Source organism: Salvia splendens, chromosome 1 (assembly GCF_004379255.2).
Source record: "Salvia splendens isolate huo1 chromosome 1, SspV2, whole genome shotgun sequence".
Lineage (NCBI taxonomy): Eukaryota > Viridiplantae > Streptophyta > Magnoliopsida > Lamiales > Lamiaceae > Salvia > Salvia splendens.
In genome coordinates, this window is record NC_056032.1 from 39881877 (window position 1) to 39897737 (window position 15861).

General features: G+C 39.3%; 1 protein-coding gene across 1 annotated transcript; it reads left to right on the plus strand.

The window, feature by feature from the left end:
• The first annotated feature begins 13139 nt into the window (after positions 1 to 13139).
• On the plus strand, positions 13140 to 15085 carry LOC121750844 (aquaporin PIP1-2-like). The gene is made up of 4 exons (XM_042145465.1): positions 13140 to 13533; positions 14038 to 14333; positions 14553 to 14693; positions 14791 to 15085. Exons 1-4 carry the CDS (start codon positions 13209 to 13211, stop codon positions 14884 to 14886), a joined length of 858 nt encoding a protein of 285 aa, XP_042001399.1. The 5' UTR covers positions 13140 to 13208; the 3' UTR covers positions 14887 to 15085.
• The last annotated feature ends 776 nt before the right edge of the window (positions 15086 to 15861 follow it).

The following is a 15861-nucleotide window of genomic DNA, read 5'->3' on the forward strand; positions in this document are numbered from 1 at the left end:
TTTGTTTTTTGTATAACTCATAATTTTCATGATCCTAGTCATAAATTATAAGCTTATGACGTGAGTAGTGTTCGTACATTATGTTCACAGTATATTACACTTTCTATACATAAAGCATTCACATATGAAATCTTTTGTATTTCAATAATGATATACAAATTCTAATGCTTAATGTCCATAAATTATAAAATAAGAAAACAGCCAGTTACTATCAATTAATGTTAAAAGTCGAACAATATAACTTCCAATTCTAATGTTATGATAAGTTAGTCTAGTCATGATGTTTTAATTTGAAACGAATAGACTTTGGGGAAGGCCCAAATTTGAAAAATAAATAAATAAAGAGTTTAAGAGAATAAAAAGGTGGTCCACCAAGAAATTAAAAAAAAGTTTGAAAATTAAGTACAACTCACATGGTCCCAACCCACCACCAACTATTGTCTGTTTTTGGGGTCAAGAACCAATTAATTTGTCATCATCATATTTAGACATAATTTCCTTTTAACTCGAAAACAGAATTATTTTGGGGACAATATTGTGAGTATATATTAATTATAAACTCAAATGTAAATTATGGCAGTTATGTTGGTAAAAATGTGCCATCCTATCAAAAATTTATGTGTTTTGTAAAGTAATATAAACTCAAATGTAAATTATGGCAGTTATGTTGGTAAAAATGTGCCATCCTATCAAAAATTTATGTGTTTTTTAAAGTAATACTCCATCTGTTCTATAAAAATATAAAAATATAGGCAATTGGTATGACACGAAAATTAAGATAAAGTGGTAAAGTAAGAGAGAAGAAGGAAAGAGTAGTTAAAGTAATGTTAGTAGGTGGTGATACCCACATTATTAGTAGTGTTTAATGGTGGTATAAGTTGTAAATAAGTTGATGTATATTGATAATAAATTGAGATAGCTTTCCATAAATCGAATACATATATTTTTGTGGGATAGACAAAAATGGAAACTACACATATTTTATGAGATTGGGTGAGTACTAGTAGTAGACTAGTACTAGTACTGGTAATTTATATTTAGATTTCATTTCTATTTCTTAGGGACAAAAGGTGATTCGCTCACCCCAGGCGCCCCCATAACCCGGCCCGACATCGCTATGGAGGGGTTCAAACACGGTACCTCAGCGGCCCATTAGGTGGGAGGAACTTACACTGGTAACCAGCACACAAGGAGCCACCACAGTGGTGAAACTCCCACACTGCGGCTGCCAGCATTCAATCCTGTCTGCTTAGGGACAATCTACCACCCAGGAACATGCATATGCATTAGAGCCTGGATATTATTTTGATGGTGAAATTGGGATAGAGCTACGGAAGCGAATGCAAGTCGGAGTAATGCTAATGTATATACAAATAGACGTATGATATCAACGGATAAATGTGGGAATATATATTGATGACGACACAAGTTGGCTCATTATTTTTCAAAAACTTGTGGATTCTTCTAGGCTTATGTATATTCATCTACTTATTACCGTCACTTTTCCTAGACATATGTATATTCTTCCGTCACAAAAAAATACAGTGTAAAAAATCATGGATTAAATATGCCCGGTCAATGGATTTTGACCAAATAATAAATGTGACGAGACATTTAATTTTGTGAAATTAAATGACATAGCGTCGATCTACATTTTACGTAGGTAAATGTAGTATATTCACTTTCTCAAATCCGATTTCCGGTGAGTGAGAAATAGTGGATTAAAGTTGGGCATAATTAGCTTTTAATTAAAGCTTGGAGATGGAGCTTAGGGAATAATTAACTAGTGTTAATTATCCCACATTGGAGGATTAACACATCTTTAATGTGTATAAATTAAGTGACTTTATGTTACTTAATAATTATAGTGGACCAAGATGGGTGAAAGAGCCCACACGCGCGCACACGCGCGCGCCGCCGCCGCCCGCCCGCCCGAGCCCGAGCCCGTGCCCGTGCCCGTGCCCGTGCTCGTGCTCGTGCTCGTGCTCGTGGTCGCGGGCCGCGGGCCTCGAGCCTCGAGCCCGATCCCGATCCCGATCCCGATCCCGATCTTGATCTTGGATCTTGGCAATTGGTCTTTGGGATTCTTTTTGGACCACCGCCGAGTCAGCAATCCAAGTGGCTTGACACGTCGTCAAGCGAGGCACAGTCACGGTTGCCACGTGAGAAATCCACACGCTCCACACACGGATGGCACACTCCTGCCACACGTCTGTAACCGACGTCGGTTACGAATTGCCATGATGACAGCCATCATGGCTGTTGACCCCCTGCAGTGGACTGAGCCTATAAATAGGCCAGCCATTCCATGCATCACTACACAATTCAAAAAGCATTCTGCATCATAAGCTCTCTCCCTCTCCCTGCATAGTTTTTCTGTCGAAGCTCTGCCCTCTCCTCCATCCAGTTCGCCGGAGCTCTGTTGATTGCGGTGCTGCATCAATAGAGACGTAGCCGTTTTACCTTTGGGGACGACACGCCAAACCGAAGAGCACTACCGGGGCGTATCTCGTCTTGCGGGAAGAGGCCTCCTCGACTCGGCTAATCACACTGGTTTAGTAGTTTCGATTATACGTTGTATTTTTAAGTTCAGTTCTTCCTTTCCTTTCTTTTGGGTTGTATTACGCCCGGTAGTTATCTTTGTAATCCCAGAAACCAACAATCGCAAGACGAGATAACTTGCCTTTGAAGGAATTTGGACTTCTAAACTGAACTAAAACTTTCGAAATATTAAACACCTTTGCTGGAGATGTCTACCGACTCCAACACCGCCGCTGCCACCACCGCCGCCGCCATTCCCTCCACCATGGCGACCACTGGACCGGTCAACACTTCATCGATTCCCTCGATGATGCCAACTCCTGGCTTCCCAGCCGCTTCATCCACCGTCCCTTGGGTTTGGGACAACCCCTTCGGGGCGTCCACTGGTTCCACCTTTGGTGGTTCGGTTGGTTCCACTTTTAGTGGTTCCTTCGGATCCTTTAATGGATCGAGTGTTGGTGCCTTCGGGCTCAATACTAGTGTTGGATCTTTCGGGATCAACACGAATGCTGGGGCCTTCGGGTCTCATGCGGGTGCTAGTCCCTTCGGGGCTGGTACGACCATGGCGGGCTCTATGCCCAACATGAATGGTGGGGGCTCTATGCCCAACCAAGTTGTTGGCTCCTTCGGGGGCAACGGAATTGGTTCCTTCCAAGGACCAACTGCGGCACCTTTGGCACCAAGAATGATGCCACCTGCCGAGAAGCCACCAAAGTTTGGAGGATCTGACTTCAAGCGGTGGTACCAGAAGATGTTGTTCTACTTGACAACATTGGGCGTCGCCAACTTCCTCACGGAGAACGAGCCGCCCGCACCAAGCGACCAAGAGACTAGGCTCGAAGTCATGGCAGATTATGAAGCTTGGAGGAAAGGAGATTATCTTTGTAAAAATTTCATTCTAAGTGCTTTAGATGATAGTTTGTACAATGTATACTCCAATGTAACCACATCTAAACAAATGTGGGAAAACCTAGAAAAGAAGTATAGCATAGATAATGCTGCTGGGACGGAACAAGTTGTAGCATCCAAGTTTATGGACTACAAAATGGTCGACTCTCGACCCGTCATGGAGCAAGTCCAAGAGCTCCAAATGATCATCCACTCATTAGTGGCTGAAGGGATGACCTTGCCCGATAAGTTCCTAAGGTGCACGATCATTGACAAGCTCCCTCCAAGTTGGAAGGACTTCAAGAGTTATCTCAAGCACAAGCGAAAGCAGATGACCCTTGAAGACTTGATCGTGAAGTTGCGCATTGAGGCCGACGTGCGCAAAAGTGATCAAAAGGCTAAGGGCTTCACCCGAAATGAAGCCAAAGCCAACCTGTTGGAGCGGGGCGGTCCCTCCAACAAACGCCCTCGCCCAAACCGTCCAAATGACAAAGGGAAGGGAAAGCAGCCTTCAAGGAAGTTTGAAGGCGACTGCTACAAATGTGGCAAACCGGGCCACTTTGCCAAAGACTGCCGCAGCAAGAAGAAGAAGCCGGCAGCCCACGTCGTTGAGAAGGAGTTCAAGGACTGGGATGAGAACGACCTCATTGCAGTGGTCACTGAAGAGGTTAACCTTGTTGATAACAAGGGAGGCTGGTACATCGACACCGGCGCTACTGCTCATGTTTGCTCCGACAGGAGCAAGTTTGCCTCCTACACTGCTGTTGAAGGGAGGAAGATCAACATGGGGAATCAAGCATCGTCAGAAGTCCTCGGCGTTGGCAACGTGATTCTCATGATGACGTCTGGCCTAACTATCACTTTGAAGGATGTGCTGCATGTCCCGGACATCCGCAAGAACCTAGTGTCAGGATCAATACTAGTTAATAAAGGGTTTAAACTTGTATTTGAGTCCGATAGGTTTGTCTTGTATAAGTTTGGAAAATCCATCGGAAAAGGTTATGTAACCGATGGGCTTTTCAAGCTTAGTGTAGCAACTCGAAGTGTTGCGAAGCCATTGGCCAATAAGAATAAAGCATCTACTTCCTCTTATTTGATTGAGTCTTCAAATTTGTGGCATTGTAGATTGGGACATGTAAATTCAAAAGCCATTAAAAGATTAGTAAATTTAGATTTACTAAAGGCTAATGAATTGGATATCCAAGATAAATGTGAAATTTGTCTTGAAGCAAAAATGACTAAGTTGCCGTTTCACTCGGTTGAACGAAGCACAAAACCCCTTGAATTAATTCACACGGATGTATGTGATTTAAAGATGTTGCAAACTAGAGGTGGTAAAAAGTACTTTATCACTTTCATAGATGATTGCACAAGATATTGCTACATTTATCTTTTAAGAAGCAAAGATGAAGCAATAGAGGCGTTCAAAAATTATAAGAACGAAGTTGAGAATCAACTTGGTTGTAAAATCAAAATGATTCGAAGCGATAGAGGAGGCGAATATGTAGCCCCGTTTGAGGAGTTATGCAACGCAAGTGGTATAATTCATCAAACAACTGCTCCATATTCACCACAATCCAATGGTGTTGCAGAACGCAAGAATCGAACTCTAAAAGAGATGATGAATGCACTGCTACTCAGTTCAGGATTACCACATAACATGTGGGGGGAAGCTGTTTTGACAGCAAACTATATCTTGAATAAAATCCCTCTCAAAGGAAAAGATGTTACTCCTTATGAGTTGTGGAAGGGAAGGAAGCCATCCTACAAATACCTCAAAGTGTGGGGGTGTTTGGCAAAGGTGATGGTTCCTCCGCCCAAAGAAGTTACAATCGGACCTAAGACGGTTGATTGCATCTTCATTGGATATGCACTTAACAGTAGTGCATATCGATTTGTTGTTCACAAGTCTGAAATATCGACTATCACAGTAGGAACAACAATTGAGTCGAGGAATGCTGTATTTCTCGAAAATACCTTTCCTTGCAAAGATAAGGAAAAAGTATCAACCAATTCTGAGACAAGAATTGAAGAAGCCACTAGTTCTAAACAAGTGGAAGAAGAAGCCACTAGTTCTAAATCAACAGATGCGGAACCTGAATCGCGCAAGCGTGCAAGGCCCGATCCAAAAGATACAGTACTAAGACGTGGTAATAGAGTCAGAACACCAAAAACTTTTGGTCCTGACTACATTGCTTTCATGTTGGATGAAGAACCAACATCGATAAAAGTAGCCTTTGCTGGCCCAGACGGGCTGCATTGGAGAGAAGCTGTTCAAAGCGAAATTGATTCAATTTTGCTAAACCACACATGGGTGTTGGTTGATTTGCCCGAAGGTGCTAAACCTTTAGGATGCAAATGGGTTCTTAAAAGAAAGTTTAAGGCCGATGGAACAGTTGATAAGTATAAAGCCCGATTAGTAGTAAAGGGTTTTAAACAAAAAGAAGGACATGACTTCTTCGATACCTATTCACCTGTAACAAGGATTACATCTATCCGGGTGCTTCTCGCTATTGCTGCATTGCACAATCTCGAGATTCATCAAATGGATGTAAAGACCCGCGTTTCTGAATGGTGAACTAGAAGACGAAATCTACATGGAACAACCCGAAGGGTTTGTAGTACCTGGACAAGAGAAAAAGGTATGCAAGCTCGTGAAATCCCTATATGGATTGAAACAAGCGCCATTGCAATGGCACTTGAAGTTTGATAATGTGATGTTATCAAATGGGTTTAAAATCAACGAGTGCGACAAATGTGTCTACATCAAGAGCACTAATAACGGTCATGTTATAGTGTGTCTCTACGTTGATGATATGTTAATCTTGGGTAGCAACACTCAAGTAATTAACGATACAAAGGCCATGTTAAAGAGAAACTTTGACATGAAAGACATGGGTCTAGCCGATGTAATTCTTGGAATGAAGATTCTAAGAACGAATGATGGAATCATCTTAACACAATCACATTATGTTGAGAAGATATTGAATAAATTCAAAGCCTATGATGGCGCGCCGGTTAAGACTCCAATTGAACTCGACGTTCACTTGAGCAAAAACAAAGGCGAGCCCGTTGCACAAGAAGAGTATGCACGGGTCATCGGGTGCATTATGTACTTGACTAATTGCACTCGACCTGACATTGCTTGTGCCGTGAACAAGTTAAGTCGTTACACGAGCAATCCAAGCAAAGAGCATTGGAGAGCTCTTGTGAGGGTTTTGAGATATTTAAAACACACTCAAAATCTTGGGCTACACTTCTCGAGATACCCCCCGGTGCTTGAAGGGTACTGTGATGCCAATTGGATATCCGATAATAGAGACTCACTTTCAACAAGTGGATATGTCTTTACTATTGGGGGTGGTGCTGTATCGTGGAAATCCACAAAACAGACCTGTATAGCCCGATCAACAATGGAATCGGAGTTCATTGCCTTGGATAAGGCTGGTGAGGAAGCCGAGTGGCTTAAGAACTTCCTTGAAGACATTCCATGTTGGTCTAAGCCAGTGCCACCAGTGCTGATTCACTGCGATAGCCAAGCGGCTATTGGAAGGGCAAACAATGGTTTCTATAACGGTAAGTCTCGACATATACGTCGACGACATAACACCGTGAGACATTTGATCACAACAGGGGTGATTACAATTGACTATGTGAAGTCAATAGATAATCTAGCGGATCCGCTAACCAAAGGGTTAAACCGTGATCAAATGAATAAGTTGCTAGAGGGAATGGGTTTGAAATCCACAAACTAAAGAATTGTCATAGTGGTAACCCAACCATGATGACTGGAGATCCCAAGAACTTGGTTCAAAGGGACAACTAAGCTATGAGAGTTCATGGAAAAACACTCAAACTATATCTATTCCCTAGAGAGCAATAGAGTGTTGGAGAACTTGCCTCGTGGTAAAGGCTAAGTCTATGACTTTTAATGGTTCTTAAGGATCTCAAAGAGATGGAATTCTCAAAGAGACCAAGTATGGCAAGGTACTTGACTAAGAATCACCTACGTAAGTGCGAAGTGTGGTCGCTTCATAAAAAAAAAAAACGCACTTATGAATCCAAAGTGGTGTCCAAGACCGCAATGGACACAAAACGTGAGAACGGATGAGGTTGAGGTGTTTAAGTGTTAACACCATTGTCTCGGTGCACGCCGTGGGGGATTAGTTCAAAGCATCGCGCTACTAAGCCGCCTGTGTATCCGATGGTGTCGACTATGGAGGGTTCAAAGTCAACAACTACCTATCCTTATGCTTATATACCTCGCGAGGGTTGAGCTTGTGTCTGCATGCATATGCATTCGGCTATTTCCACTCATGTGGGGGATTGTAAAAAATCATGGATTAAATATGCCCGGTCAATGGATTTTGACCAAATAATAAATGTGACGAGACATTTAATTTTGTGAAATTAAATGACATAGCGTCGATCTACATTTTACGTAGGTAAATGTAGTATATTCACTTTCTCAAATCCGATTTCCGGTGAGTGAGAAATAGTGGATTAAAGTTGGGCATAATTAGCTTTTAATTAAAGCTTGGAGATGGAGCTTAGGGAATAATTAACTAGTGTTAATTATCCCACATTGGAGGATTAACACATCTTTAATGTGTATAAATTAAGTGACTTTATGTTACTTAATAATTATAGTGGACCAAGATGGGTGAAAGAGCCCACACGCGCGCACACGCGCGCGCCGCCGCCGCCCGCCCGCCCGAGCCCGAGCCCGTGCCCGTGCCCGTGCACGTGCTCGTGCTCGTGCTCGTGCTCGTGGTCGCGGGCCGCGGGCCTCGGGCCTCGAGCCCGATCCCGAGCCCGATCCCGATCCCGATCCCGATCTCGATCTCGATCTTGATCTTGGACTTGGACTTGGCAATTGGTCTTTGGGTGGTCTTTGGGCTTGGTGCTTGGCCCAAACTATTCTTTTTGGACCACCGCCGAGTCAGCAATCCAAGTGGCTTGACACGTCGTCAAGCGAGGCACAGTCACGGTTGCCACGTGAGAAATCCACACGCTCCACACACGGATGGCACACTCCTGCCACACGTCTGTAACCGACGTCGGTTACGAATTGCCATGATGACAGCCATCATGGCTGTTGACCCCCTGCAGTGGACTGAGCCTATAAATAGGCCAGCCATTCCATGCATCACTACACAATTCAAAAAGCATTCTGCATCATAAGCTCTCTCCCTCTCCCTGCATAGTTTTTCTGTCGAAGCTCTGCCCTCTCCTCCATCCAGTTCGCCGGAGCTCTGTTGATTGCGGTGCTGCATCAATAGAGACGTAGCCGTTTTACCTTTGGGGACGACACGCCAAACCGAAGAGCACTACCGGGGCGTATCTCGTCTTGCGGGAAGAGGCCTCCTCGACTCGGCTAATCACACTGGTTTAGTAGTTTCGATTATACGTTGTATTTTTAAGTTCAGTTCTTCCTTTCCTTTCTTTTGGGTTGTATTACGCCCGGTAGTTATCTTTGTAATCCCAGAAACCAACATACAGTACTCAATGCTTTCCATTAAAGAATATCTTATAAAATAGTGTATACATTTTAATTATTTTTTATATAAATTTTGTTTTCATTTTTCCATTATTTATAAAAAAATTAAACAAGACTTATCGATCTATCTATATCAATTATTATAAAACGTAATGAATTGGAATTCTTTCTCCATTTAGTAAATACTCCTATACTAGTAGCAGGAGTATAATTTAATTAAAACTCATGGAACACTAAATGCGTGCATTATTTGATGTGAATTGTGTGTATTAGTGTAAAATCACCATTAATGTAGAAGAAAAGAGAGGGAAGCAGCATATGACACGTGTCCTTTTTAATTTTTCGAGGCACGTTCTTTTTACAACGGTCGGAAAGCCGTCAAAACCACGCCATCCACATCTTTAATTATTCTATATTTCTATATTACACCCCACAACTTTCTTATCATCTTAAAAATTGAAAATGTTGCTAACCATCAAATTGAAAATGTTGCTAATACTAATATTTTCCGTTTATAAATCAATGTTTTCCGTCAAAAATCGTACTCGTACATAAAAAAAGTGAATGTATTAGATGGTACAATTTTGAACTTATATATGAATATTTATATTTTAGTACCAATTACCATGCAAATTGAAAGCATAATTTATGAAAAATCCAACTTTACATGAATTTGGATATTTTTTATGATTAGATATTGTTTATCATAAATGTGTAGGTGTAACACGAAGTTGGATTACTAATACCTCAATTATTACAGATATGCCTACACAATAAACTTTATTACAGAAAGTATCTTGAAACTTTATATTTTTAATTTTACTAATAATTACATTCAAATAATTCGATTATGTAGTGTAAAATATTTCATTACACAAATCAAATTTAAATATTTAATGAACTTGGTACGTAATTTATAAAAACCATAACCTGTTTATCGTCCTCTGCTTATCAACGCAAATCTCCACCTATATATTGATAATTAAAACAAGAAAAATACTTCATCCGTCCCAAGATATGCGAGTCATATTCTTTTTTGAAATGTCACACTATAAGTGAGTCATTTCTAATTTTTTGCAAAAAAATCATAGTATCTCTTACTTTATTTTTCACCTACTTTATTTTCTCTTTAATTTTTTTTCCCTCTCATAATTTTCTATCTCTACTTTAACTTTTTTAGATATTAACTTTTTAGATATTACTAATTTCTTAAATCTCATGTTAAAAAGAATACTTCACTTATTTTAGGACGGAGAGAGTATCAATATTCTCGATACACTAAACTTATAAACTTCCAGATAAAAATAATTCTTAATAATAATTGAAGCGGGCGCTGGATTATTCGCTAGGATAATAAATTTTTAGAAATAATATTTTTTTTAATTCTGTCAAATGCATACTATTAAATAATAGTACTGCTCATTTTTTAATAAAGCACTCATGATGAATTAGTTAATCTAACAGATTATGATACACCAAAAAAGCAGAAAGAAAGGGCCAGACAGCGGAGCACATTCATTGGCTATGGTTTGTCTTCTTTTGCTCTCTCCAGAAACATCTTTCCTTTTTGTACTTTCACAAAACTTATATTTCAAACCCCGTTGTTTTAATATATTGCATGCTAGTCCTTACAATATGATTTCTAGCTTGTTTGAGTTTACTACGGCTCTTCCAAAACTAAATTAAGATTTTTATTTGAACTCAAATAGAAAATGTACTTATAATAAATAAATTCTAAAAATAATATACGAGGCCATAAATGTAAAGTTCATAAAATATTGGATTGAATTGATCACGTTTATTGGTTGAAGTATTACAAAATGAATATAAAAACATGCATGCTTAAAGTTAGATAAAACTCTACCTACGTTTAAGCATAAACATGGTATGGTAAAAAATAAAATGCAGGTCTCATTAAGTTGCACGTTATAATTTTTTTTCTTAGTCTCGCAGATCGCTCTTTCTTCCACTCAAAATTCGCCGAACTAATTTTTCTGTTAAGTTCATTATTTTCATTCTAATTATGGAGCTATAAAAGAGCAAATCAATGACATATGCAAGAAAATAAAGTTTGAAACTTGTATACATGTTTATGTATAACCGTAATTATATACTCATATAATTGATTGAAGTTATTTGGATTTTTCAAAACAGAAGCTTTTATTTGGATTTTTCAAAACTGAAGCTTTTATTTTCCAAGTACTGCATAAAATATCGTAAAAAAAATGTTTCTTTTGAATGAGGCTACAGCCTACGAGAGTGATATTTAATTCCAAAAATTGAAACAAATAACTAATGGACTATTTTACAAAAATAGTTTCAACTGGACTGAAACTAGAGTGTAATGTAATAAAATGAGTAATTAACTTTCGTATACGACGCGAAAAGTGTTGGGGTTTGGTGCCCCTTGCACAGCGGAAGTCATGCATTCACAAATAAATCATACATATGGATCTATTTGACCGATTATGGGATTAATTGATTCACATGTTAAACATTGAATTGCATACAAGAACGCACAAAAATCATGCTTAAGGAATTAAAATCCTAATTCATGATATTCTACGGTTTAGGATTACTGATCTGATTCTCCAAAGAATCGACGATTGCTTGTGCCTTCTCCACGTGATGTTCTTCGTACTCAACCACGAATCTTCTAATCTGTATCCCGAACTCAGAATCTGACCTTTGGGTGGGCAAAGCTTGTCAGAATTGGAAAGGACTTGATTAGAAAAGAGATAGAATACCAGTTTTGTCAAAAACTGGTTTTTCATCCACTCCCAGAGGGGAGCACGAAAATTTATGATTAATTCTTGATAAATCTCCTTTCTAATCTCCTTTTATATTGAGTTATATTGGGCCAGATTAGGGATCCATGGAGGTTGGACTTGGGCCAAACCTGTTGGACTTTTACTAATTAAATTGAGCCCCAATTTAATACAAGTCCGACAGAATATTATTATCAGCCGCTACAGTAAAATAATATTGACTGCCTGTCCAATCCCAAATTACGAGTAATCCGGGCTTTACCTCTTTAATTTATTATTTCCCGTATTTAAGATATAAATATCCATTAATTAATTTAAGTCTGCTATTTGACTTTAATTAATTAATATCTTTTTCCAAGAGTTGTCTAGTTCAAAATCTTTATTTATTATTCTGGAATAAATTCCAACCGGACGGGTTTCTGAATAATAAAACCTTTTTCGAACACCTCTTGAGGATATTATCAAACTGGACTCACCCAGCACACGATTCATTGCAATAACAATACTAGCACCTCTAGACATTGATCACCACTACCCAAGATACCAGGATTCTTGGATTGCGAAAAATCCGCACCATTTGATAAATCAAAGTAGTGCATAATCAATATCGTATGCTCAATGTTATGTCAACAATGATTAAGAAATAACAATCACCGAGACCTCGTCTTTCAGTAAATAGCAAGAAAGACTTATCTCAACTGTTAGATCCTTCAGTGCTATACCACACCAGTGTCGTTTATTCCAAAGGTATGGAAACATGCGGACTGACACTGCAACCTTTCACGATAGGTAGCCAAAGTCTATCTAGGTTGTGAAATTCTATTTCTCTTCTACAAAGGACCGACTGCGTCACCTTCTGTGAACGTCGTTCACGACCAGTCTACTATGCAGAAGAATTAGACTTATTTGCTTCTTATACATTTAAATGTTTGAGAAACATCTTATAAATGCATAAGCAAACACCAATGCGATAAAATTAATTCTTCTCGCCTTGGGTTAAAAGTGGATTGTAGAGTTTATTGTATACAAGCAATTCTATCCGTGCAACATGCTCGAAATATGCTTTTCAGTTTACCAATCCTAACAAAAAGAATCTCCTACTCCAACACTCATACTTCATTCATACTCCAACTCTCACAATATAATAAAATAATGTTATAAAATCCCATCATCGCTTACATATTTATAACAATATTTTATTGTATTGTAAGTGTTGGAGTAGGAATTGAGCGAGAGTGTTGAAGTAGGAGATCCGCATTAGTACATAAGTATTTTTGTTCTCAAATTAATCATTGCTCAAAAATAAACAGTGGGTTAAAGAGAATAAACAAAACTCCAAGGACTTAAAACAGAAACAGGAAGCCTAAAAAGAATTTCAGAATATGTGTATATCCCTCGCACTTATCCTTTCATGTGAGTATAAATCAGTCTCTATCCTCTCCACTTCACCGCACCACTTCTATCTCATCAAACCCCAACCTAGAGAGAGGAAAAAAGCACAGTGAGAGAAAATGGAAGGCAAAGAGGAGGATGTGAAGCTCGGAGCGAACAAGTTCAACGAGAGGCAGCCAATTGGCACCTCCGCCCAGACCAAGGACTACAAGGAGCCGCCACCGGCTCCGCTGTTCGAGCCCGGCGAGCTCACCTCCTGGTCCTTCTGGAGAGCCGGCATTGCTGAATTCATGGCCACCTTCTTGTTCCTCTACGTAACTGTTTTGACTGTCATGGGCTACGCCAGGTCGACTTCCAAGTGCGCCAGCGTTGGTGTTCAAGGAATTGCCTGGGCCTTCGGTGGAATGATTTTCGCCCTAGTTTACTGCACCGCTGGAATTTCTGGTACTTTTTCCTACTCAAATTACCACTTTTGGTGTGTGTATTTTGTGGATCTGCTGTTTTTTTTTACCTCAGGTTGACGGTTTTAGCTTGTAATTTGTTGTTTGCGTAGCTAATTTGTGGTTGTTTCGTGAAATCAGTGTTTGATCTATGCATGCAATCACTTTAATTTTGTTTTTCTTCTCGAATTAGCAAATTTGCTTACGTATAACACTGGACAAGCTTGCATTTGTGCGTGTTTGTGTGTACGTTTATGGTTTACAGCTAAATATAGTTTATATTTCCGGATTATTGAGCTTGAATTTTGATATTTTGCAAATTCTAGCTTAAATTTCTGCTTCGAGCGCTCTCCTTTCCATGTTGAGCTCGGGAAATTGTAGATCTAGCAAGTTTCTACAATCATCTCTAATTAATTGTTGAAATTCGAGTCCGAATAAACCTTGCAGCATCTGTACTAAATTAATTAATTTCCATGTAATGATTTGTGAATGTTGGTGAAATTTTCAGGTGGACACATCAACCCAGCCGTGACATTCGGTCTGTTCTTGGCGAGGAAACTGTCTCTGACCAGAGCAGTTTTCTACATTGTGATGCAAACCCTGGGTGCCATCTGCGGTGCTGGTGTGGTCAAGGGTTTCCAGCCCACCATCTACCAGATTCAGGGAGGTGGTGCTAACGTCGTCGCCCATGGCTACACCAAGGGCTCCGGCCTTGGTGCTGAGATCATCGGCACCTTCGTCCTCGTCTACACCGTCTTCTCCGCCACCGATGCCAAGAGAAACGCCAGAGATTCTCATGTTCCTGTGAGTATAACTTTACATAGCTCCATCGCTGCACGCTTTAATTGATGAATTCTTTTCTTAATATAGTATGCAAATTAAGTCTTGAAACATTGATGGCAGGCTTAATGTACTATTTGTTAGCAAACATCAGCTTAAACAATTCTCTTTTGTTGTAGGAATTTAAGAGCAATTCTTGAAACAGAGTTGGTTTAGGAATGAATCTAATGTGTTGATTTGCAGATTTTGGCTCCCCTCCCAATTGGATTCGCCGTGTTCTTGGTTCACTTGGCAACCATCCCCATCACCGGAACTGGCATCAACCCTGCCCGCAGCCTTGGCGCAGCCATTATCTTCAACAAGGATCACGCATGGGATGACCACGTAAGTTCATCACAATAAATTCTCTTTCAGAAATGAAGTGATCATTGTTCTTTTGCATCTCTAACTTATGTCGTCTGTTCATTGTGCCTCATTGCAGTGGATCTTCTGGGTTGGACCATTTATCGGCGCTGCCCTTGCTGCTCTCTACCACCAGGTGATCATCAGAGCCATCCCATTCAAGAGTGGGCACTAAAATTTTCGTGTTTGTGAGCACTTTGCTGCAACTTGAAAGTGAAGCTGCTGTTTCTTGGTTCTTTGCCCCATCTGATGATGTTCTAGAATTGTGTTTATTGTAGTTTTATTTATGTATTTTATGTACTGAGTTTGGACCTATGTTTGGCTCACATGTAAAGATTTGGGAGTTATTATTGTATTGCCTACTTTTTCATCAACTTATTTTGGTAAGTGCGCTTTATCTTGTTGATTACACATTATCATATAGCATGTGCATTAGTTTGGTAGGTAGGCCGGGCTTACAATAATATGCGAATTAAAAAAATACTTGGATTGTAAGTCGCTAAAATAATTCGCACATTGGGAGATACTTATAACAATGTTATCAGGATAAGGCCAAACCACTTTTCAGTACTTGCTTTTCCCCAATTTAAATCATAAATCAAAAATAGATAGTGAAATAGTGATCTGTAAAATGTGTAACATTTGTGAAACATTTTTTTTTGAAAGAAGTATTATTACAGCTAACTTACTGAGTATAGCTTGCATTTTATGTCATCATCCACTTCCACTTCCACTTCATCCTTACAGTCGATTAACCATTTATCGTAGGTACACCGAATACTTGTTCGAGTAACTTGAAATTACCGAAAGAATAAATACTTCAATTTTCTAGATTTTTTTAAATAAAAAAATTACTACTCTTTTACTACAAACTTTGAAGAAAAAAACCATTAATAATCACAATATTGAGCGTTAAATAATACCACTCCTTAAAAACATATCTATAATAAATTATAATTAATCTTTAAACCTTTGATTCAATAAAAATTATAATCAATAGTATTACTGATCTATTTCTCTTATTTCATTAGGAAACATTCTATCTCTTACATTCTCTCCTCTATTTTATTCTCTTTTTTACTTTATTCTCATTCACTTAACTAACTAAACCTAATTATCTTAAATCCCGTGCCGAAAAGAAATGTTTCAC

Bases quoted from the DNA above. Each gene is read 5' to 3' on its own strand.
- LOC121750844 (XM_042145465.1), top strand. From the start codon at position 13,209: ATGGAAGGCAAAGAGGAGGATGTGAAGCTCGGAGCGAACAAGTTCAAC. The intron at 14,334-14,552 runs GTGAGTATAACT...GTTGATTTGCAG, and splicing joins CCAGAGATTCTCATGTTCCT to ATTTTGGCTCCCCTCCCAAT. The intron at 14,694-14,790 runs GTAAGTTCATCA...GCCTCATTGCAG, and splicing joins ATCACGCATGGGATGACCAC to TGGATCTTCTGGGTTGGACC.